Source organism: Anguilla rostrata, chromosome 11 (assembly GCF_018555375.3).
Source record: "Anguilla rostrata isolate EN2019 chromosome 11, ASM1855537v3, whole genome shotgun sequence".
Lineage (NCBI taxonomy): Eukaryota > Metazoa > Chordata > Actinopteri > Anguilliformes > Anguillidae > Anguilla > Anguilla rostrata.
This window is the reverse complement of record NC_057943.1, coordinates 41362150-41388114: the sequence shown is the minus strand read 5'-3', so window position 1 is coordinate 41388114 and position 25965 is coordinate 41362150. Positions and strand designations below refer to the sequence as shown.

Here is a 25965-nt window from a genome sequence, read left to right as displayed (position 1 = left end):
ACAGGAAGGATGGCTCTGAAGCAAACGACACACGATGATTGGTCCTGAGGGCAGTGATCCGGTTACACCGCACGTAATGTGATATTGCGCCGCACACAATGCCATCTGTGTGGAACGCTTCGGGAGGCTCCAGTATCGAGCCTGTGTTGGGTCTTCAGTGTGTCAAGATGGCAGCGGCACCAACACGACCCGGTCCTTCCACTGTATTACTGTCTTTTCATTACAGTGTCTACTTATCGAACTGCACACTTCACATTACAGGCATTTAGCAGACGCTCTTATCCAGAGCGACTTACATTGTATCCAATTATAATATGGATTATATATAATTATGGATAAATACTGAAGCAATGCAGGTTAGGTTACCTTGCTGAAGGGTACATCGGCAGTGTTCCCTACCTGGGAATCGAACCTACGACCTTTAGGTTACAAGACCAACTCCTTAGCCTTATATACTACACTGCCGCCCCAAAACACACTGTAGCTGGTTTGGGTTCAGACCTACCCTTTCTTATCTCACAGCGATGTTTTTGGTTAAAGCACCAAGCTAATCAATGTATCGAGCCGGGAGAGTCACCACCGTGCCGGTACTTTTAAAGGCACGCGCATCCCGGCAGTGCGACTACGTCTTAACCGGAGTGAAGCTTTGCTCCATCTCCCGTGCCGCGCAGGACAGGGGACCAAAAGGCGCGCGCGGTGATGTGGAAAGTCCTGGTTCGGCTCTTCCACCCTGCTTTGACCCCTGACTGCAGCTCTGCGCAGAGCCGTGTCTGTACTGCGGCGTGGCTCTGGTTAGCATGCTAGCGAGGCGACAGTAACAGCCTTCAGCTCTTATTTACGCTGTGAATGTCTGGGCCTTCACTCCTATGGCGTGGCCTCTGAGGGAAGCATTTTTCCTTTTCCAGCTGACACCGTCGGTGACCTCATCCTCGTTCGCGTTTAAAGTCGGGAGCAGCCGCGACGTGCCTTCGTCTTCCTTTCGAGGAAGACGTCTGACACGTAGGCACAGAATTTCGCTGCTTGTTGAACACGGGGACGCGTTCCGAGGGTGACGCGGGGCGCGTGTGATGTCATCGGCAAAGCAGCGAGCCGATTGGCTCTCGGTGCCACGCGGGTTTGGGCGCCGAAAGCCGCCCGCGCCGTCGAATCTCCGCAGATCGCGCGCGGCACCACCAATCGAAACGATCGATTACCCGTCGCTAGGAAGACGTGCGAGTGGCAAACGCTGATCAAAAAATCAATTGGCTAATACATTTTTAATACGCGCGCTACGCTATCGCATCGCACAAGGGCCTCAAACAACATGCGGCTGAAAGTGCTCGGAAAGCCGAGTGTGTACTCTGTGTGTGAAGCGAACGGTTTCTGTATGCATTTTTAATGCAGCCGCTCTCGTGAGCGACAGCACTGAGTAATAGCACACAGGATTTATCACTCTGGGCCGCGGCGTCTCCGGCTGGATGCCGGCCCGGCGGGCGTGCTGGAGGGCCGAACGCGAGCGTCTTACAGCACGCCGTTAGCTCGGGCTGCGCTAACAGCACAGAGGAGAGGATGACTAGCTCAGCGCTGAACGGTCATCAAAGAGGCTTCTGGGTAAATGCCACGCCCCGATGTGGCTCAGCGTATGCGGCCGGCTCAAAGTGGCTTTGGCCCTGCTAATGTTCTTCATAAAGAATGCATTTGCCATTCCTGGTGCGGTTTTTCCTCCGGGCCTGCTGGCCTCTCTCTTGTTTTTTGCCCTGTGTTTTTAACGAGCGCTTGGCTGGCGACTCCGCCCCTAGCCTGTCTGAGCCGCCGCAGCCCGGTGTTTACGGGCCGAGCTCTCAGGTCTGTCTGCTCTCCCCGAGCAACGCCGACCCACACAAAGGAAAGGAGGAGAGCCAATGGGAGCGGAGCGGAGGGGACGGAGGCGGGGCTAGCGCCGGAGTAGGGGGGGGTAGCATCTGCTCGCGCGAGTCACAACACGGCCGCGCTGCTGTCGGTGGGGGCTGAGGGGGGGGCGGGGCCTCCGGACCCCCCCGAGGCCTCATTACCGCTCTCATTAGCAGCAGGAGGAGGATGTCAGGATGCTACAGGGACCCGGCCGCAGTCACAGCGGCCCCCCTCCTCAGCGCCGCGCCCCGCCCTGCCCCCCCCCCACGATCTCCCTCCACACCATTGGCTCCAGCACTGCTGCCAGGGAGACAGGGAGGGTCCCGCGCTCCGGTTCGTCTGCAGCGGGAGGAAGCAGTCCCTGGGGAGGGGGGAGGGGGGGGTGGCATCATGGTTTATTACTCCCCCCCCCCCCCCCCCCGCTGTTCGGCGGTCCGACGCGCACCCCCACGGGAGCTGCAAGACGAGCGGCCCGCCGCGCCTGCAGGTTGCCTGGCGACGGGTCTGCGGCAAGGCCACGCCCGTTTCCCGCTGTCAGCCGGCAGCCTGTGGGACGGTGCGGGGCCAGACGGGTCTGGCGAACACCACCCGGCCCTTTGTGCCAGATTTAGCGCAGAGCGCGTCGAAACGCGGACGGGAGAGAGCCGTCACACCCAGCACAATTCAGTAATCCTGCGCTACACTGCCAAACCGTGTCTCTCCTGGCAGTGTAAAAAAAAAAAGTGCCTTCATTTATTCCTGTTTTCACACTTCTAAAATAATTCCCTTCTAAATTTAGTTCTCCAACATCCCCCGCTGTTGAAATCCCACTGTATGACCTATTGACTCTCATCCAAAAATATAAGCAGTTGGCTGCCGATATGAAAATGAACCTGGCTGCAGACAGGGCTGAACTCTAGCCCTCAGTCCTTTCCCAGGTAAACCCAAAGTCACAGTAGTAGAGGTTTGCCATGAGAAATTCAAAGAAGTCTCCATTTCTAAATACAAACTGCAGCCTGTAATTTTCCAATTACATTTGTTTTTTTGTTTAACTGCCATTTTGTGCTTTGTCTAGGCTGCTTTCGAGCTTGTTTTTGTATCGTCTGCTTTTCCTTGTTGAAAAACGATCACGTTATGAAAACGCTACACTACGAAACTGCAGCAGTTGTCATGGTTGTAGCTTGGGGTGGTGGTGTACCTATCATTTGATTGCATCTTATTTATTTCTGTGTCTGTGGGCATTATCGTCTTAAGTAGGGGTCCCCAATCCTGTTCCTGGAGAGCTACAGGGTCTGTGGGTTCATGACCAGATTAGACCCAAGAAACCAGGTGGGGTGAAGAAATTGCTTTAACTGGTCAGTTTAGTGGCAAGTGCCAAATAAAACCAGCACACCCTTCCCCACAACGTTCAAGGACCAGGGCTGAGCACTACTGAGCTGTAGTGTGTGGACCCCATCACAAGTGAGAACACTGAGACGATAATGAGGGAGGGAGAGAGGGAGACGGGGAGAGAGGGAGAGAAGGAGAGAGGGAGAGGGGGAAAGAGGGTGAGAGGGAGAGAGGGTGAGAGGGAGAGGGAGAGGGGGAAAGAGGGAGAGAAGGAGAGAGGGAGGGGGGACATTACGGAAACCAGAAGATACGAGCTGCTCAGTACGGTAAATTGTTTGAAGCTGAAGATAAAGACTTCGATAAAGACTCCCCTCTGCAGCAAGACACTTAGCTTCACAGTAGCAAGTCGCTGATGGCCCCCAGTCCTGCATGCTTGGCTCTCCCATCATTACCCCGAGTGCAGCTCTGGGAGAGTCTAGCTGATTCTGATAAAGCACCATCATGCAGTAGGGGTGTAATCACCCCAGCGACCGCTCTCCTGAAAAATTCAGCTCTCTTCAAAACTTTGCAGCCTCTGCTTGCAACAGAAATAATCAAAGTTAAGAGGAGCCAAAACAAAAAGCAATGAGAACTACTTATCATGTTTGCTTCTTGCAAGTCCCGACCGCAGTCAGCCACAGACAATATTTATTCTGTTGGCCCAGCAACCCTTGAGGACATACCACAATGCATTGTGGCCGTGTGACATCAAAACTTCCCAGAAGCATTGACAAGAATGTTTGCAGCCACTGTCCCCCAACCCCAACTTCTTCTTTTGTTTTTTTGTTTTTTCTCCCCCAAAAACACGTTAGAGGTTTTGGCCTGAAGCGGCGAGCTTCCTGAATTGTCAACACCGGCTCTGCACACTTAAAGGTTTTGTGGCTGGTGGTGACAGTTGAGGACACACGGGTTTGATTGCAGTTCACTTCCAATTAAAGTCTAGAAGCTTCGCGTAGAGGGGAAGTGCGATTCGACAGGTGCCCTTACGCGACCTGTTCCAAGGCATGCCGTTGGTATTTTAAGTGTGTCATGCCATGCTTTTGTGCTTCTATAGCTGGCTCAGAGCTTCAGAAACACAATTTATTATCCAGTGGCTGGTGCTGACTGAAGTTTTAGTAAGCTGTGATAAAGTGATGTCATTGTGATGCTTTATCATGTATTTAAGTCGAGTAGTATTATGCATTGCCCAACAGCCAACATCTGTAGAAGTACAGATTATGGCAGAACTTTTCTGGATGCACATATGGGACTCTGCTGTTCCCACAGCATTTTTATTTTTAATCTGGCTTAATTTAATATTGTCTGCATTCTGGGAGTGGGCAGCATGATTAAGGCTGAGGTGAAAATGACTCACGGCAGTGGGATTGCATGGCATTGCCTCAGTATTCCTCCCTCAGATTTAAAAATAGCTGGCCGTCTGTAGGTTTGCATGAGTAAGCTAGGCTGACACTTGACGCCAGTCTCCTCAGCAGAGTCGACACTCGCTCCCCGGTCACGTGATTGGCTGCCCTCTGCGGGTAAGTACCAATGGAACGGGGCCTGTGTGAGTCGATTGTGACATCACCAGGCGCGATGCTCCCTCTCTGACACCTCTCCCCGTGCCCGCCTTGCCCTATCGGAGGGGATGTGCAGATTTCACACAGCCTATTGTCTTGAGCTTGTGGCTGCTGCTCTCCTGCGTGTTGTGTTCCAAGTCGCAGACCTGCCAACCTGCACGCATTTTGTGTACCAGCCACGCAATTCTTGGTCAAAATACGCAGGTACGAAATGCCAGCTGAAACTACGCAAAAAAAAAAAAAAAGGTAAATGGACTGCATTTATATAGCGCTTTTATCCAAAGCGCTGTACAATTGATGCCTCTCATTCACCAGAGCAGTGGGGATCAAACCGGCAACCCTCCGACTGCCAGACAATCGCTCTTACCTCCTGAGCTATTTTTTCCGCCCATGATAATATCTGATTATATAATGTATTTAATTACGGAAACAATCAATTAATACAAATACAATACCGTCATTTTATTCGGTATTTAAACAATCCCTCGGATTGACCAGATGCATACAACCTGTGCTTGTGGTTCTGTAACCCTCCCCGACCACTCAACATCCACTGATACGCACGGTACTCATATCCACCGAGGCGTAACGCTGCATTGCTGAGGTAAAATGGGAAGTGGGGAGTAATAATCAAGCACAAAAATGTGACCGTAATGTTAACATATAAAACGTTAAAACATGTTCCTTAACTTTACGAGACGATGCATTTCAAGGGGCATATCCTAATGAGATAAATCTGCGTATATAGTTAGCCGTAGTAGTAGCTCGCATGCGATTTAGCCTCGTTACGAGACGTGTGAATAACTGATGGAGTAATTTAGCTGCAGTAACTCAAACGCTACGGAGACTTCCTGTTCAAACTTTGAATCGCGCACGCTCTGTTGGTTTGACTAAAGACTGCTAACGTAGCAAATAATTTCTATTATTGCAGCCAGTCACCCGACCAGCCTTGCAGTTATAATAAAATAATCATGACCTCAGATGACGAGGATACTGACAAGGAGAGTGAGAGAGCAGCAGACATACTAAAAAGAAGCGAGTCCATGCCCCCAAGAAGTTCCTCGCAAAATATCAGGAGCAAAACTGCCCCTCAAAACTTCCGCACTATGCATTTGTGCAATTATGATTTTGACATTAGCCACCAAGGAGCTTCAGGTAATAATTTAGCTAAACCTCTAGTTACAAAAGCCTACATTCCTAGATAATTTTTCAATTGAATACTTTTTTTTCATTAGGCCTATATGATGTGTGCCTATATAAGCTGATTCAATTATTTAATTATTAAATAAAAATGGAAATCATGAACAGAAATGTGGTTTTATTCATAATTGACAGTGTTTTACATCGCAACATAAGTTTTTTTTTTTTTTACATTACAACATAAGTTTCTGTAAATACTTGAAAATGAAAACATATGTTACCATGTACAAAATAAATTATTTCCATTTTTATGAAATAATTGAATGCAATTCACTTATGGTTATCAGTTTGTATAAGCAGACATATCATATAATGAAATGTTAATCATGAAAAAATTGTTTTAAGCAGGTGTACTCAAACTTTTGACTTGCAAGTATATCAAAATATAGCCCAGTGCAGTGCAAGTGATCAGGTCAAATTATACTATTTTGCCTGATCACTTCAACAGTCAGAACTAGAATTATGAAGAAAGGCTTGTGTGTGCGTGTGTGCGTGCAAAGCGAAGTGGTGCGAAAGCATGTGAACTAAGCGTTACACTGACTATTGTGGTACTCAAAATATTTTTGGCAAGTCTGAAGTCGCGATGAGGTCGTCGGTTGCCCTGACGCTGTACTCTAGATTCTCTGTGTGTTGTTATGTCTTGCGGTCCGCCAAACATGGGCGGTTTTCTCACGACTGTTTGTGGCGACGCAGAAACGGCCGTGCGAGGAAACGCCGTCAGCTCCGCCGGTTCACTGCTCACGTTTTGCCGTCCCCAGTTTAACCTCACTTCCTCCGTGCCGCAGGGCTCTCATAGTCTCAAAAGCAGGGCCCAAATTCACATCAGTGTTCTTTTCACTTCAGTGTGGGAAAAAACAATTTCAATAACGTTTACATTTCAAGTTTGATTTAAGCGACCGTTTCTCGCAGCTACACAACACAATTTGCAGGCAATAAAAATGGTGTACTCTCAAGTATGTAAGAAACAGGTTCGGAGTACTTGGCATTTTAACTAACATGGGGAAATCCCAGATAGGTGTAATCCAGAACTGCTCTGGCATCCCACCGAATCCGGGCCTGGGGTACTCTTTAACCCTTTAACCCTTTAACTTTAACCCGGGCAGGCTGCGCTCACCCTCCTGTGGGCCATGTGGCGAACCTGCAGCCCTGTGTTTTCCCCCCCACGTGTTTACATCCGGAGCGTGGCTTCCTGTTTTTCTACACGCCCCGCCGTTCGTCTGTGCAACGGCCCGCTCTCAGAGACTGCAGCTGCGCTCGGACGGCGTGACACAGAACGGAAACACTCCCCGCCCAACGCCGGATGACCTGGCGCAGCGCCCACCCCGTGTGCCCCCCACGCCCCCCCCCCCCCACGCCCCCCTTTCCCGAAGACGCCGTCGCCTCCTCCCACGGTCTCCGCATCATGATAACCGTGCTGTAATTAGGAAAGCTTCTGGGGACAGCCAGAGATTAATTTAGCAGATAGCCCCGGATTATCATACATCACAGACGAGACCCTGCATTAGAGGCACCGGCGGCACAGCCGAAGACCCTCCGGTCTCTTCAAACGGAAAGTGTTCCCCGTCGGAGTCCAACTGCTTTCTTGAGTGCGCGCTCCAGCGGAACATTTTCAAAGGGCTTTTAGTCCGTTCTCTTCTGAGAAATCCGGAGCTTTTATTAGTTTAATGGATAAGATAGATGTTGGAATTGATCATTTATAAACTTGTATTATACTCTGCCATCAAAGGAATCCATTTAAACGTTTGCCTGGCTTTCTACCAGTCCTACCAGGTCTGCACACCACTTTAGCCAAAGAATATGCCTGACATTTCTGTTTCTGTGCTATCAAAATCGTACTGCAAAAATTCATTCTTTTATTCCCATTTCTCTCCAGACTTTGTGACCTTGAAAACCCTGCGCAATTTACATTTTTTCTTGCAGTTAAAAAACTCATTAAGCCACAAGACAAACTTGTATACTTTTTCACCTTTTGATGTAAAGTATGATATTTTGAAACAAGAACGTGTCCATTCTGTATTTGTTCCAAAGTCACTTCTGATTGGCAGGGCACTAAAGGAAATGCCACTGGCTGGTAAAAATGTAAATTGCCACGGTAATTATGCAGTGAACATGGTCTCTACCAAATCGCCCTGTCGTATAAAACGTACTGAAAACGTGCAGTGGCATTCAGCACGTGTGGTCTGTGGAGACTCGTGCCCGGACTCACCGATGAAGAAGGTGTCCGGAGCTCCCTCTTCATTTAGGAGCGACACGGTGTCTGTGTCGAACCTCAGCCACAGCCCCACTGCCAGCACCAACGAGCCCACCAGCTGTGGAGCAGAGGAAGAGCACGGTGAGGGTTAGGGAAGAGACTCTTATGACTGTGAGGAAGAGTATGGGTCTATACATATCCTTGTTTTCAGGAGAGAATGTAATTGGAATTGCACTAGCAGTACATAGAAGTTTGAATCATTTCAGATTTTACAGAGAACTCATCTGAATGCTCCCTCTACGCAACACTGCATACTCAGTAAAAACAAACTGCAGAAGTGCCTTTGTAGTTTCTTCACGAGGACTATTCTTTTTTTTTTTTTTAACAAAATAACAACAGCAATCCAGTCATAACAATGATTTCAAGCGATTACTCTATTACAAGTACAAACAAATAGCAGTGTTTGCGGGAGAAAAGTGTGGTGGCGTAAACAGTTCCCATTCCAGCGGAGAGCTGTCCATCATTGGCCTGGCGATCTGCCATTTCGGGCGTCAGAGTGAGGAGTGGCCCTTCCTGCTTCCCTGCCCCGCCTCTGGACGGTGAAGTGTGCCAGTGCCACTTTCCAGCGCCCTTTACTACACCTTCCTCTCGCGCCCCCACGGGATGCCCGCTGTAAACAACGGGCACCTGATGCCAACCCATCAGCCACCGCTTTCGGCCGCACAGTAGAAAACGTCTCAGTGATTCATGGGCGAAGAGGATTTTGGGGACTGCAATGGGACGGTCTTCATACTCTGTCTCTGTCGGCCCCAGGCCTGTAATCCGCACGCCCAGTGCCAGATAAAAAGCAGAGCGGCGCTCATTTAGATAAAACACTGACCCTGTCGGTTTGTGCCATGTGGTACGCCAGTGCCCTAGATACGTCCGCTCAGCACAAACACTCACTCTGTTGCGAAATGGCTGCTTTGTCAAGAAAGCAAAAGTAAGTCAGTAAAGGGAGGAATAATCGAACTGGCCCTTTTTTTTTTTCTTTCTCTTTTTGGAAAAGGTGAATCCTAACTTAAGATCCATGAAAAGCTTATTTAACTGAGAGAAGAAAAATTTCCAAAGCGGTGACATTGAGTATTCCATCGTCGGTGTTGAATACTCAACACTGATGACGGAGCGATTGTTTCTGTGTTTTGAGCAGGTGCATGAGTTTTTTAAGCCAAAGCAAGGCGCCATGCATTTAGCATGGTTAGAAGCAGCCCTTGGAGCGAGCGATGGAACCTGCCCAGCTCACGCTATGGGTTAGAGACGGACCATCGCTCCAACAGGCATTCACAGCATCGATGCAGCGAAGGAGTCCTTTCTCATTGTTCTCTGATTGTGGGGTGAGGAAGAGGTGGAGCGGTATGAGCCGGGGGGGGGGGGTCTCTGAGGTAACGTCCCAGCAGGATGTCTCGGCCTCTCCCCGGGGCTGGTGCCCCCCCCCCACGTCGGGGGCCCCCGGCAGAGCTCCGGAGCTGCCCGCGGTACCAGCCTCCCAGGCCTGGCGCCCGCGCCCGTGACGTCAGCCTCGCTGGCATCAGCCGCCCCCTGGCACCGTCTGTACGCCATTACCGCCAGCCGCAGACCCGCCCCGCCCCGCCAGGCCCCGCCCCCCTCCCCGCAACAACGCCCCGACTGTTTGTCCTCCCGAGACAAACGGGACTCCTGTCTGAGGGGTGACGCCGCTCGCCGGGTGACGGGCGGGAACGAAACCCGCCAAAGCCGCGCAGCCCACTCGAAAAGAAGAAAGGGAGAGGGCAGCCAGCGGCCGAGCTCGGGGTCCCCGCTCCCCAAGCCATGTGAGCCCACTGTGTACAAACACCGCGAAACACTCATGAGGCAGAGCTACTCTGCACTGCCTGGCTAGGGAGAGTGACTGCCTGCCTCCCATTAAAACCTGGGATCTGATTTCCGTCAACAGTTAGCTCCGGAGGAAATAAGCTACATGTCATTAAAGACTTTACGGACTCTGAGCATTGCGTCAAACTTTAAAAATGTAAAAATTTTACTGCTTAACTGCTCTGTTGAACACATCTTTGGACTACTGGACTTTCTTCGGTTATTGCACTTTAATAGGGACCCAGATTAAAAAACAGAAAGGAAGAAAGTCCACAGAAAGTTTCACTTTGATGTGTCTTGATATTTATTGACAGAGTAAATGAGATGAACCTGGCTGTAAACGCGAAGAAAATGGCCTTTAGTCTGTAATAAAAATGGCAATAACAAGTCCTTAGTTTTGGCGCCCTATATTTCTTTCTTAAAGGCAGTTTGTGCGGTTGTAGCCTTGATCAAGGCGGAGCACGCGTGGAAATATACGGTCAATGCCAGTTTTATGGGAGATTTTTATTCCGCTTTTAATCGACTGGAAGGTAGATGGTAGTTTCAAGATGTGTCCTAGATGTGACTTTCTGCCCACGGTGCCTGGCTTTTGCTCTTTTGGTTTAGGCCTTTGTGGAAGCCCTGGGATCAAACGGTACACCATGAATGGCAATACACACAAAACTGAAAAACAGAATACACACAGTGCTATGGCTACGCTCAATACGTTTCCTTTGATGAGGGAATTCGTTAACATTCCAACATTTTACAACGGCAGAAGACTCAATGGGAGCACAGTAAAAGCTCCTCCCATTTTCACATAAGTCAATGACTTTTAAGTATGGATGGGACCTTGGGAAGTGATTGTCTCGTACCCTGAATCTACATCTTCAGCAAACAGTGAGGAGAAAAACACGCTGAAAGCCCAGGACGGGTCATTCCAAAACTCTACCAGGTGTTCTCCACCTTCTTACCAAGAGACATGCTCAAAGGTAGCTAAACAAAAGAAAAAAAAAATCATCTTATTCTTTTCAGGACGTTTTTTTGTCCTGGTCATATTACTTGGACTAAGAGCACAGCAGCTTGTGGCCAACACCCACTAATAAAACCTGAAAAGCACTTGAGCGTGAAGGCAAGGGAAGCTGGGTTCTCCCAGAGACCAACACCAGCAAGCTCTGTACAATGAGCTCCTCTGTAGAGCTGAGCTGGAGAGGTCAGATTAGCCAGATATGCTCGTAATATATGACAGATGGACCTAAGGGTATGTTCAAATGCATTGTTTGTAAGGTATTTTGGTAACAGTATTAAGAGTGCATTTACCATATTACAGTTTGATTTGAAAATGTCTTCAAAAAGCAGAAAGAGACAAGCCACTGTGGAACCATATTTTTGTCATGATCTCCAGTCCTTGTGTAAGTTTTCCAATAATGGATACAGTTTGTGGGGGGGGGGGGGGGGCGGGCATGTTTTTGTCAGAAGATGCCTCCCGCGTTTCCCTCCACTCTGGTGGTGCTATGTTCACATTAGCCCCTGAGTTGGGAGGGGGGATGCTTAATGGCATTCCATTCAAATTCTTGGTGCACATGTGAAGGTATCCTAGCTGGGAAAAAAACCTGATGGACATTCCCAGACCCCACTGCAGGAAAGTCGCATTACAGTGCCAAACTAGAGAGAGCGTCGTCCGAAAGACTGGGTATGCACAAAATGTAGATGTAAACTGTAGTTTGCTTTTACAGCAGGCTTTGTGAAATGTCTCACGGGGAGAAGATGGTGCCATTGTGAGGAACCACTTTATTCGGCTACATCTGGCTGCTTTTTCAGTTAAAACAAAAGAAAGACTGACGAAAAAGATGCAAAAAAAAAAGATTTGTTCATTGAGCATTGCTGGTAATGTGGCCAAAGAGGACATGGAAACTCAGCCATCAGCAGTGCAGTCGTGCGCGGACGCAGTCGTGCGACGCATAATTTCTTCTCCTGCGGTTTGTGTGTAACTGCACACCGCTCCTGGGTTAGAGGACTGAGCGGCGGGGAGTGGGCGAAAATGGATGCTGCAGTTGAGACGTAAACATGTCTATTAGCGCTCCCAGAAGACGCTGAGAGAGCGGGGGGAGCGAGCCGTTTGGGTGGGGGGAGGGGGCTGTGTGTGAGAGGGAGAGAGAGAGAGAGAGAGAGAGAGAGAATGGAAGGGCCCATTGTCTCTGACTGTGGGACGGGAGCGGTGGCGTACGGACGCAGCCACGGCGTCTGCCACCTGCTGTGCCTCGCTCTTTGTGTGGGTCCTCCCTGAGACTCGGGGCCTCCCGTACCCCAGTTCCCTGCCCCCCCTCCTCTAGAGCCCAGACAACAGGGCCTCCACAGCCAGCCTCCCCCCTCTCCACCCCCCAACACCCCTGCTCATCTGAGGTGCACTGTGTACAGGTACAGACATATGAAGTTTCAGACCCAAATAAGGAATAAGTCCTGTAAAGCACCCCAGAAATTTCTCAATTACATATGAAAAAGGAATGTCTGTAATTGGTGAAAATATAAGTTTCTTGTTGAAATGATGGGTGATCTGCAGGGAATCAGGGAATGATCAGTGATCTGCAGGGAATCTGTACTCTCTAAAGCACTGAAGTGTTTCAGATACGTTTCTCAGTGCCAGCTGTAGCTGGCTGGCCTACAGTGAGACACACAATTGGCCTTAGAGTCGCCCGAGGAAGGGAGGGTTTTCGGCTGGCTCGGGCGACGGCGCCTTATCGCACACCAGCAGCCCCCGCCGGCGGGTCGAGCGTCTGAAAGTCCGCCCGTCGGGCCGAACGCGAGGAGTCTTCCTCCAACTCACGTCTGTGCGAACGCAGCTGAGTAACTGCAGCGAGACCAGAAGAGGCGTTTGGCACCGCTCGCAGAGAGGGCACATGCTTGGCAGCGTTCTCCCGGGTCGATGGCGTAGGTGGCGGCTAAAAGTACTAATGTACATGATTGGGCGGTTCAAATTTGGGACAAAAACAAGGAAAAGGAATGAAAAAGTGGCTGGTCTGTGACTTTGGGCAACAGGTGACATTGGACAGTGTTCCCTCTGCTGCTCCCTGCCCAACTAACCTTACCGCTATCCTTACTGCTAACCTTACCGCTAACCTTATTGCTAAACTTACCGCTAACCTTATTGCTAACCTTACCTCTAACCTTGCTCCTAACCCTACTGCTAACCTTACTGCTAACCTTACCGCTAACCCTATCGCTAAGGCTCCCCGACCCGGCTGCTGCAGCCCTTCCTCCTGCTCACAGTCCACAGGCTGCTGCTTTCCTCTCTGGAAGGTTAAGATCTGATAGCTTCCTGTCTATTGTTCCCATGACAGCCTACTAACGGCTTGGCAATATCATTAATGATTTATGAGTTCTCACTCATAATGGATTATGCTCAAAAATGTAAATGCAATATGAAAAAAAAAGTTAATGTAAACCAACCCAAGAATCCATTTAAAAGTGACACAAGACCTTGAATGTGTATTCTACAGTACCGTGTGTCTAGAGATATGCAAATAACTTTCCAGAGAAATTAATGACCTGTATTGTTTTCGTGTGTATTACATGATGCTGTAATCCTGTTCTTCCGGACTGTTTTCCTGCCAGCCTTGTTTACAGGGGACCCCTGTGGATTTATAAGTGCTACTTGCTTAACTACAGCAGGCCCCAAACCTGAGATTACAGCCAGCGTCTCAAGTGTTTGATGTGTCAATATTGGATTCGGACACGATGATGTACAAGGCCAGCTTCACAGTTTACTCTGACTTAAACACGGTTTGTCTGCATTACTACAAGGTGCGTTTGAAAATGGCAGTCGTGTTCAAATGGCAACATTACACACCTTTTCTGAAAACGGATTCATGTTTAGTCAGTAATTATGGGGAACAAAAAAAACCCAAAAAAACAACAGTGCTAATTCCTGGTTGACTGGTGAACATGAGATTTGATGGTTCACAGAGAAAGTTAAACATCCTGGGTCATCTATTTGCCAGTATTGTGGATTTTGGCAACCTGGAAGAAATAAATCACAAAGCTGTGTGAAGGAGGTAATGTCTGCGAAGCCGAGCTGGGCAGTATTTTCCAAATACAGACCGTGGTGCTTGTAAGCCCCTGTGTTCCAGTTAACACTGTGTCAATTATAAACACTGGTCATGGAACTGCTATCACTCCATTAGTTACTAAATATGTCTGGCTAACGTGCGCTGGTGAGGTTCATCGTTCTCAGAGTGGAGAAATGCCCGCAGGCCCAGCGTGAGAGCGTGAGCCTGACTGGGACAGGGCTGAGCGGTGGAACTACGCACGTCCCCAGGGCTACACCTGGCGCTGAGAGAGCCGCCTGAGCGAGCGCAGGATTCTGATGCACCGCCACTGCGCTGAGGTTGCCACAGGTAACCCGGAACCAGGCAGAACCAAGAAGACCTCTGTTTTCCTTACTGTTTTTTTTTTTCTTTTTGGCTGAAAGAGAACCGGCGAGATCTGGAATTGCTTGAGCTGTATAAGTAATCTGCTGCTAGCTGACGAGGGCCAGGGCCACAGGGAAAGCTTCTGCAAAAGAGGGCATGCAGCCAGTTCAGAGTGCCCGGCACCATATTAGAGCTTAGTTTAAAAAACAAAATGGCTGAACTCCTGCTGGTAAAAAAACAAGGCTGTGCTCAAGAGATATGTTAGTTATTGAATATTATACCTTTAACTTCAGACTAGCCAGCTGAAATTGAGCTCATGACCTGATTTGAAACAAACGGGTATCGCTTGCCATAGATATTATTATTTCCAGTGCTGGCTAGCTACTGCTGCCTGGTTAGGCCACGTCTGTTTGAGCTAGTGCTGAGTGAACACTGACACTGACACTCTGAGCAGAACTCAGATCAACATGGGAAAAAAACAACCGACATGCCAGCAGTCGTGTTAGCCAGAACAGCAAAAGCGCTTTCAGCACAGTTTAATCTTTCCTTCATATGAGCGCATATTTCATCTGGCAAATCTCAGGACAGATAGAAGACAAATATTTTCAGCAGCCTAAGGGCTAATGCTCCTCCAAGAAAAAAACTGTACCTCTCTGCTTTCTGTGCCAGTACCTTATTAATGAAATGTGTCACCAAATTATCATCCGATTGGCTGGATCTCGGGGTGGGAGGGAACAGCTCGATGGCAGAAATTGTAACCATGTTGCAGAAAGGTTGGGCTCTGGACGAGGGAAAGGGGTTATCGTGACAACAGAGGTCGGTTCTGTTTCCTAAACATTTTCAGGATTAAAATCTTATTTGAGCATAAAAAGAGACGCTGCAGTTTGTTGACTGTTGCTGTGGCTCGTTTGTTTCTGGTGAGCTGAGCTAGCAGGCTCTACCGAGGGAATGATGTCAACAGGGCCCCGCCCCCAGACCCCTCCCTCCTCCCTCCCTCCCTCCCTCCCTCCATCCCCTATCCATTAGCGGCAGAATAAGTAACCTTCCCTGGGGAAGTCTTTAATGATGACGAGCGCGAGCGAGCCAAGATGGCGAGAATGAACCCCCCACCCCCCCTCGCGGTTACCAGCGCGGTGATCATCAGAGCGGAGAGTTAAGCCCGGAGAATCGCGGTCAGGCGCAGGCTTCCGCTGACTGAGGAGAAGGGGATTCTGGGTGATGACGGCGCTCTGCTGACTGGCCACGCCCGTGAACACACCGTCCGCGCGGCTGCTGGGGAGCGGGCCGGAGGGCGTGGCGTGACTCTCCCAAACGGCGGCTTAATACGATCACCAGGCACCACCGCTCGCGGCTAGGCTATCGTGTTTCCCTCCCCATCTATCTAGGTCAGGATTGTGCTTACTGCCTCTCCCTATCTCATGCTCGCCAACCTCTACCCAAACACGCTCTCCATCTCTCCCCTCTATTTCCACTCTTACTCACTTTTTCTCAGTCCCTTCCCAATTTGCCTTTTCCTTTTCTCTCTCTCTCTCTGCCCTCCCTGTCTACTTCTCGTACACCACCCCACCCCCCTCCCCCCGCGCTCCGTGCGGGGAGCAAGCCAAGCCACGGCAGGCCCCGTCTCCTCGTGGGTCTTCCAAGTGGCCCACACTGCACTGCAGACCAGCTCAGATGAGCTGTGGGAAAGCCCACACTGCACTGCAGACCAGCTCAGATGAGCTGTGGGAAAGCCCACACTGTACTGCAGACCAGATGAGCTGTGGGAAAGCCCACCCTGCACTGCAGACCAGCTCAGATGAGCTGTGGAAAAGCCCACACTGCACTGCAGACCAGCTCAGATGAGCTGTGGGAAAGCCCACACTGTACTGCAGACCAGATGAGCTGTGGGAAAGCCCACCCTGCACTGCAGACCAGCTCAGATGAGCTGTGGAAAAGCCCACACTGCACTGCAGACCAGCTCAGATGAGCTGTGGGAAAGCCCACACTGCACTGCAGACCAGATGAGCTGTGGGAAAGCCCACACTGCACTGCAGACCAGCTCAGATGAGCTGTGGGAAAGCCCACACTGCACTGCAGACCAGCTCAGATGAGCTGTGGGAAAGCCCACACTGCACTGCAGACCAGCTCAGATGAGCTGTGGGAAAGCCCACACTGTACTGCAGACCAGATGAGCTGTGGGAAAGCCCACCCTGCACTGCAGACCAGCTCAGATGAGCTGTGGAAAAGCCCACACTGCACTGCAGACCAGCTCAGATGAGCTGTGGGAAAGCCCACACTGTACTGCAGACCAGATGAGCTGTGGGAAAGCCCACCCTGCACTGCAGACCAGCTCAGATGAGCTGTGGAAAAGCCCACACTGCACTGCAGACCAGCTCAGAGCTGTGGGAAAGCCCACACTGCACTGCAGACCAGATGAGCTGTGGGAAAGCCCACACTGCACTGCAGACCAGCTCAGATGAGCTGTGGGAAAGCCCACACTGCACTGCAGACCAGCTCAGATGAGCTGTGGGAAAGCCCACACTGCACTGCAGATCAGCTCAGATGAGCTGTGGGAAAGCCCACACTGCACTGCAGACCAGCACAGATAAGCTGCGTGGGAAAGCCCGCACCGTGCTGCAGACCGGCTCGGATGAGCTGTGGGAAAGCCCACACCGTGCTGCAGATCAGCTCAGATGAGCTGTGTGGGGAAGCCCACACCCTGCTGCAGACCGGCTCAGATGAGCTGTGTGGGAAAGCCCACACCCTGCTGCAGACCGGCTCAGATGAGCTGTGGGAAAGCCCACACCCTGCTGCAGATCAGCTCAGATGAGCTGTGGGAAAGCCCACACCGTGCTGCAGATCAGCTCAGATGAGCTGTGGGAAAGCCCACACTGCACTGCAGACCAGCACAGATGAGCTGCGTGGGAAAGCCTGCACCGTGCTGCAGACCGGCTCGGATGAGCTGTGGGAAAGCCCACACCGTGCTGCAGATCAGCTCAGATGAGCTGTGGGAAAGCCCACACTGCACTGCAGACCAGCTCAGATGAGCCGTGAGGGAAAGCCCACACCCTGCTGCAGACCGGCTCAGATGAGCTGTGGGAAAGCCCACACCCTGCTGCAGACCGGCTCAGATGAGCTGTGGGAAAGCCCACACCCTGCTGCAGACCGGCTCAGATGAGCTGTGGGAAAGCCCACACCCTGCTGCAGATCAGCTTAGATGAGCTGTGGGAAAGCCCAAACCCTGCTGCAGACCAGCTCAGATGAGCTGTGGGAAAACCCAAAGCCTGCTACAGACCAGCTGAGATGAGCAGTGGGAAAGCCCACACCCTGCTGCAGACCAACTCAGATGAGCTGCTCAGTTAGCCGGCTGCCGCTAAGCGGCAAGAAAAAGGCCCACAAATGCTGTTGGTGCTGTGTGAAATTTATGTTTCACGTTGGCCCTGGTTTGTTATATATATATATATATATATATATAAACAAAGGCGGTACCTGCCTTCACATGCTGTAGGGTAGATTCACAACTTGGATGCTTAGCAACAGGGAACAAAAGAGAAACTGAGACCATTTTTTTGCTCAAACCTTTGTAGCGACACCTTTGTGTTCCTGTTGAAATATTTATTCAGGAGGCTGCAGAAGATTCAGACCTGCGTCAGCTTTTTTTTTTTTTTTTAATCAAAAAAGAAAATCACATTTCATATGATTTTATGTTTAGGGTTAGCAATCAATTTTCATAAATTTGCGGGAGTTTTTTTTTTTTGTTGTTGTTTTAATTTTAAAAAATTATGGGCCTCTGAAGAGTATTTGAAACCTGTAATTGGCCCAGACCTGGGTCAGATTCACCTCACGGTCTCAGAAGGCAGATTATTGCTGTATTTGGCCCTCCCAGTGTTTTCCACATGACCAGCACACACCAGAAAAATGATCATTGTTAAATTAACTGTAATGTAGTTTATACGAGTCCAACAGGGACTATATGTGCCCTATCAGAGTTAAAGTGCTCTGTGAGTGCTTCTGTGTCCTCACAGACGGTGGGGGGACGGGGGGCCGTGAGGGGGGTGGGGGGGCGCAGTATGACACTGCGCTGCTTGTGTGTCAGCAGGTCAGTTGAGGCTGGGGAGGGATGGCTAATACCACCATCTGTGTGCTGCATCACTTTGCCTCTGAAAGTCTCACTTGCCCCAGGACACAAGTACACAGTAACATTTCCAGTGTTAATTCAACACCTGCAGAGTACATATGAGTTTGACAGGGACCATATGCACTCTGTAAGAGCTGATTTAACACTGAACATTTTACTGCGTATCCATCTTTCTCCCACTGATGATAAACAAAAAATTTTTATTTTTGCATATATGCTTAGCCGAGGAAGCACCTTGATTATACATCCGCGTCAGTTTCCTCCTCCCTGGCAACATCTAATCTAATGAAACATTTTAACTTTTAAGGGGGGGGGGGGGGGGTGGTGATGGGGGGAGCATAGTGGTTACTTCAAACTCGCTGCTTCTGCGAAATCACGTGTTATGCATCATGCAAAGTGGTGAACAGCAGCTGGAATATGACTCTCTCCACTTCCACCGTTCAGGAGGAAGACTTTCCTCCTTGAGTTTTAATCATTGCACACCTTAATGGACACCGGACTGGCAAGCACTGTAGACAGACAGACTGAGGACTGCAGCTCTCAAACTGAGTGACATACATAATCTGACACTCTATAACGCTGGTCCTCAGAGACCAGATACTTTGAGAGGTCGGAAAGGCAGTGAATGAAAATGAGAGGGAAATCACGATCGGAAGCGGCATCACTGGTCTCTGGCTGAAGTGGTCATTCTCATTGACTCCACTCAATACAAATACCATTTATGGGAATGTTTTCACGAGGAATGCTAATTTGCGAATGTGGCCGCAAATTTCAATGACTTGCGTTCGTGTAAAAGAATATTACAATTATTATTCGATTATTTTTTTTATTTTTAAGAGTATGCGTGGCTTAGCCTACATCCAAACAGAAATACTCGGGCTGCAAGCTATAGCCTAGGGAAACCAGCTATAACATGATTCATGTAAACAACCAAAAGGTTTCAAAGCTTTTATAATTTCAGAATTGCACAGAAAATACATTTAACGAAAGAAAGTAATTATATTTTCACAATCCATACATTATATCCATACATACATTATATACGGATATGCAAACTAGTTTGCTATGGAGAATCAATGTCGCACATTGGCTTTTAGGGTAGTATATGGCTATTACTGTACATGTGCGTTTGTATTTGATATCTATATGGCCTATTTTACGAAAGATAATCAACATAAGTAAAAACCAGATTCAGCCAGCTAGTAGCTTATCCGTGTTTCACAGACCAGCTCAACCTTCCTTTTAAAAACACGCTTCATGAAGGAAAAAGGGGCGTATTTTCCTCAGTGGAAAATCTGATTTGAACCCCGCGAGCCAGAACTCAACCTCCATCCTGTCCCCTCTTCCAAACCCGGTGTGACAACCTGAGGCAAATTCAACGTATAAATCAAGAATACAGCCTGAGTGCACAGTGGCAATATATATATATATATATATATATATATATATATATATATATATATATATATATATATATATATATATATATATATATATATAGCCTATATGATAAAATAACGGCATGCACAAATATAAGATGATTCACTAGCCTGAAAAGCAAAAGCCGTTACAAGCGTGTGGCTACAAAAGCGCCGTACATAAAGCATGCACTTGCTCCAGCTCGCTAACATATCTCCTGGCTAGCTATCTGTAAAGTTGAGAATCTCATACATCGTTTTGCTTATTTTTATCCATTCCGTTATTAAATTATTTATTTAGTAGGCTACTGTAGAAAATAGCGACACTTACCCAAAATATGAAGTTGAATACGAACAGAAGATATTTGACACATTTCATTCCGCCTTGAACTTTTCCCATTTTCGCTTTAATGTTTGTGGCGTGATTATTTGTTTTCGGATAACCGGTGGATTATATGCTTGAAATCCAGGACACTTCCCCCAGTGAAAAATACAAGCAACAAGCACTGTCAATTTTCTGCTATAGAAACGACAGGAGGCTTTCTACAGAATCTTTCCAGACCGCCCATTTCAATAATGTAGGGGGGAGCCAGGGGGGTTCCCGAGCCACAAAAGAACCGTTATTACTTAGGCTATGCAGTAGCCTACAGAGGATTGGCGTATTTAACATGAGAAAGGGGTTTTATGTGCTGCGTACATTTTAAGCACTTTGTGAACTGCGATATTTAAAAAATAAATAAGATACAATTTGCGCCTGTAATCAACAGTTTTAGGATGTCGACCGTCGTCGATAATTTAATTTGAAAATTTTGTTATAAAGGAATGTGTAGAATTTATTTCACTTTTGCATGTTTGGGGCACTGTGGATTGTTCATTGAGGTGGGGCAGTAGCAATTTGATTAAACGACTAAAAAGCCGCTTTAAAATAACGGCGGTTTTCATAATATTTTATATGCTCCTCTGATGGACAAATTTTCATTTATCTTATTCTTAACAAAGGACACGCCCATGTTAGACAATACAGAGGCTACGATGCTTACAAGACCTTAGTACCCTCCCCCTCCCCCTTTCACAATAATTGTGCTATTCTGGCGGCAGTGGCTGTCCTAGTTTCAAGTTTCAAGCCTTTGCATTCACAATACAGGTTATCCCTCTTAATTATTAACGTAATTGCCTTCAAACACGTTTGAAAAACTGCCAGCAATTAAAACGAAAGGCTCCATGTACTGTGTGAAACCGATCTTTAATCTTTACCTTTACCTTACCTAATTTCAGTAATTTTTTTATTCAGTGAGGCTGGGTGATTTATTTATTTATTTATTTTTATTATTGCATAGGTCTTGCAGTTTTTGTCTGTAGTAAATCCGTGTTTGCAGCATTTATAACCAATAACTGTGTTTTTGTGCTGCTATTTAAGTGTTGGGAAATATGTGCATACTATGAGTTAACTGTAGGCTAATTAAAAAAAAACCTATTCAGTAATTGTGAAAGGCAGAAATGGAAGGTAGAATTTTCATTTTGAACCCGAGATACCGGCTATAGCGAAATGTTTGGGTGCAATGAAGTGCAAATAACTTCACGGCTGCCAAACTCTCTTGTAAATCACAGGAGGCAACGGATCTAAATACACACATATGCCTCGTACTAGACTAGAAACACAATAACAAACAAACATAATATTAGTCTTAAGTGCAGACTGAAGAAATCCATTTATTTTATTGTCTTCGTGCAATTGTTATTGTGATCAGTCGTGCAGTCGTGCTGGCCTCGCAAGACCCCGTGGTTCCCCTACCAGTTGGGATCTGTGATTTCATAAAAACAAAGGTGCGATTTTACTACACTGTACCGTGATCATACTAGCAAATGACAGTGCTGACGGTATTAAGAGGACTTTTTATACCCAAGGTTCATGAGCAGTTTGCAGTGGCAGTTAAAATATAAATCTAAGTACTACGTAACCAAGGCATTGTCTATGAAGCATATTGTTACAAATGTGAAATGCACTATACAAATAAATTTTGATTTGATTTGATGATGCCGCATATTGTGCTACAGGTGCAATATATATTTTTTAACTAGTTATCACTTCCCATTTTTAGTATCTGTAGGTGCAAGCTGTCGCAATTTGTCGGTGTTTGATTTCTGCAAGGTAGGCTATAGGAACAACGGTCTTTTTAAACAAGCATTTTAAAGAACTTGTACATTCTGTATTGTGTTTTACTTTTAATTATTATTAATATTTCCCCGATTCTTCCCCTCTTTACTATTAATATATTTACTTGTCATTTAATTTTGTTTAAAATGTATCTAAAGCACCTGCAAGAAAGCTGCCGGATGAAAGTTTTAAAAATATTTTATATAACATTGTGTGTGTGTGTGTGTGCTGAACACTAGTGAAACACCAGGTTTTCCCAAACAGAAGTGGCCAGTTAGAGTAGCTCACATCCTTGAATGTAGAAATTGCTGGAAGCTTCCATGGGGGCCAAAAATGTAACCAGCTACAGTGTTCGCAACGTGTTATAAATGACTAGCAAATAGTGTAAAATAGTCACAGAAAATGTCATTGTTGCCTTGTAAACAGCTTTTCAGGGTTTTGGAGTGTTTCAAACCTTCAGTTGCTTTATGTGATTACTTTTTTTCTGAGATTTCTTTTGAAATAATTTTTAAGTGTACTTTTCTGTCTAAGCCAGCAGCTGACTGTTGGCTGTTTACCAAGCAGCATTCCAGAAGACAACGCCACACTGTCACCCTCCGCTCATTCCCCGTGCCAAACAGTGGTCTGGGAGAGCAAAACTGGGATTTCATCCAGGCCAGGCTCATTTCTTTCCCATTGTCTTTTCAAGTGATGGCCTGGGGAGTCAAAGTGGGTTGAGGATGCAAGAGATTGTACAGCCAATCAGATGTAAGGGGTGATTATTGTATAGGCAATCAGATTATAAGGGGTGATTACTGTATAGCCAATCAGAGGTAAAGGGTGATTGTTGTATATGCAATCAAATGTAAGTGTTGATGGCCAGATGGAGGGAACCTGTTTTTGTGGGAACTTGACTAGAACCCTGGGCTTAACACCCCTGCTCTTTTATAGTAATACAGAGCCTTCCAAAAGTATGGGAACAGTTGAGAGAAATGAGTTATTTTTGCTGTATACCTAAAGCATCTGGATTTGAGGTCAACAGATGAATATGAGACTAGAGTACAGATAATCAGCTTTTATTTCATGGTCTGTAAATGTTTTAGCTCTTGACAGATCCTAACTGCTTTTGTGTTGAGTCTCCCCATTTTCACCTGTGCACAAGTTGATGTGAGGTGTTAACTGTTGCTCCGGTGTTTGCTTTTGTATGAATTATTCACTCGGAAAAGAGCAGTGAGTTGGTTTTAACCTTTGTTTCCGTCTGTGGAGAGTGCATTTGGAGTCAGCAGGCAGACCTCATCATGAAGAGGACTAGCTATGGCTGAAAAACAACTAATCTGTAAACTCAGAGGACAGAAAAATCAATGAAGGATAACAGAGAAAGTGGGTATATCAAGGATAGCAGTTTGGAAAGTCTTGAAATGAAACCATTGGTGAAATTAAAACAATACAGGTTGGCCAAGGAAAACGTGGCCAACTTCAATTGTGTTTAGCGATGCCGTAACAATGGTCAGTGACATCATCAGCAGTCTCCAGAGGGCAGGGGTGAAAACATCACAAGCGACCGTATGCAGAAGACTTTGAGAGCAGGATCATAGTGGCTACAATGCATGATGCAAGCCTCTCATCAGCAGCAAGAATCAAAAAGGCCAGATTAGAATTCATTAAAAAAATTTTTAAAATCCTGCAGCAAGACAGTGACCCCAACCACACGGACTACATAACCAAAGCACTCATTGATGGAAATATGTGAAGTTTTTGGACAGTCTCCTGATTTAAATCCGATTAATTATGTATTTCACAGAAACCCCCGAAAACAAAGATCAGCTGAAAGCAGCTGCAGTGAAGACCTGGAAAAGCATTTCTAAAGAAGATACGAAATGAATGCTGATATCAATGGGTCGTAGACTTGATGCAGTAACTGCATTTATGGGGTATGCAGCCAAATTAGACTTAATTTCTCTGATTTACTTTTAAGTTTGTCTATTCACTTTTGCACAGCTGAAAATGGGGCACTCAACACAAAAACAGGTGTTTCTGTTAAGTGATAAAATATATATGCAGTATATACACAAAACTAATGAAATGTCATTCTACTGTTCCCATACACGTGGAGAGCACTGTACATTTTTAGAAAGAGCATGCCTGGTGTCAGTTCAATCCAGGCAATGGTTTTTGGTTGGTTTTTGTTGAGGGTCAGTGATTCTGCAGTTCTTTTCTTTAGCAAATGGCCTGCTCCATCACTGGAGTTGGGGGACCAACAAGTTATAGGGACGAGCAGCACCAGGGCAAGAAATGGCCAATTCATCACTGGTTGGCAAGTACATGAAAGAAGTGGAGAGTCAGGCTTTTTGATTTACTTTCTCATTTCAGTTTATATCAGTTTTTATTTGTTCTTTTTCCAACTTCATGCCTTTATCTCACTGTGTATTCTAAGAGTGCCTCTTATCGCCGTGTTGTTTCTTTTTACATGTCCATTTGAGTAAATCTGTCCTTTATTTGTTCTCTTTCTAAACGCATACGAAGCTCTGTGAAGCACGCTGGGTGGCCTATGTTTGGAATTCCTTCTCACCCTTGTAACCTGCCCGCAATTTGGGAACACTACTGCACTAATGCTATATTAGTACTGCACTAATACTAGCGAACAAATCCTCCAGAACAGCCTCCACTCGTTTTCACTGAGTTCATTAGCTGAGCTACTGCACTGTGGAAGAGGGAAGAGGTGGTAGGCACCCGCTCCACCGGAGGTGTGGAGCGATGAGACGGGGGATATTCAGCTGACTGTAACCCTCCCTCCTTCGCCGGCACTTGCCAGTTATCCCTCACTCCTCTGTAACTGTGGAGAGCTGAACTGGTCAGCTGTGTAGTGCTGTGCAGGGACTTCCTGAAAGAACTGCAGAGAGCCTGCCTAAGCATTGGAGACCTGTCTTATGGAGTGTTTTTTTTGACTACTGACTAAACAAGCGAGAAAAAAAATTAAATGAAAGAGATGCTTTTCTTTAACAGCACAGAAATGAAAAACGAATTATGAAATGAATGAAAATGGATACTTCATTACTGTCTGATTTTGTAGGTTTTTGGAAACATAAAATATGAACGTTCAAGTGTGGTTACTCAGTGAAAACTACAATAATTAGCATTAAAGACGTCAGGATGCATGTTTGCTTTAATCACTGTTCTGTGGAAGTGGGCAAAATGAATCTGAGTGGTTTTGTAGATGGAGTGTGTGATTTGTGGGAAACCTCCACCCCTTTCCAGCCAAGCAAGTAATTAGCGCAAGGTTTGAATGCATTTTCCTCTTGTTGAGGATGATTTGTTCCTCATTTGATTTCACTAATCAAATTTTCTCTCTTGAGCACGAGCCTAAGAGACTTTTTGTGCTTATCTTGAATCTTTCTCCTGTTCAGAGGCACTTCTTCATGTAGCCAGAGGTCACTTCTGACAGACTTGTCGTTTCATGTCTTTCTGTTTGTGTTCGAAATATACGAAGTGCATGCAAAATGTAGTTGAGGCTTAGACGTATATCTCTGTTTGTCCTGCTTGGAGTTCAGTTCAGTTCAATTTTATTTGTATACTGCTTTTTTTCAGAGAACAGTCACAAAGACACTTTACAGAGAAACACCACAGAGTTTAATGCATGGATTTGGATTTGCACTCTCTCCGTGTTAATCCTGGCAGTAGTCCCAGTGAGGGCGTAACTTTAATTTTAATATTGGGGGTGTTGAAATGCACGGACCCCGAGACATGCAGCCCTCTAGGGGGGTGCAGTGGCATGCCCAAACATTAGAAACACCGCATGCTCAAATTGTATTGCTAATAAAACATGGTTACTGCGTGTCTGTACAATGAGTTGTGCATTGCAAGGTTTGAGGCTTTGGC

The 25965-nt window shown here is 47.1% G+C and overlaps 1 protein-coding gene and 1 long non-coding RNA gene across 2 annotated transcripts in view; one reads left to right on the top strand and one right to left on the bottom strand.

Annotated features, from left to right (window-relative positions):
- Positions 1-20520, bottom strand: part of tspan2b (tetraspanin 2b) — a 32102-nt gene extending 11582 nt beyond the window's left edge. The window contains exons 1-2 of the mRNA XM_064300142.1: positions 20287-20520; positions 8179-8281 (exon numbers count right to left, since the gene is read on the bottom strand). Coding sequence (XP_064156212.1) covers positions 8179-8281; positions 20287-20355 — 172 coding nt within the window. The 5' untranslated portion in view covers positions 20356-20520. The remainder of the gene's footprint in view (positions 1-8178; positions 8282-20286) is intronic.
- LOC135234973 (uncharacterized) overlaps positions 1-25965 on the top strand; it is a 53322-nt gene that overhangs the window by 3790 nt on the left and 23567 nt on the right. The window lies entirely within an intron of this gene.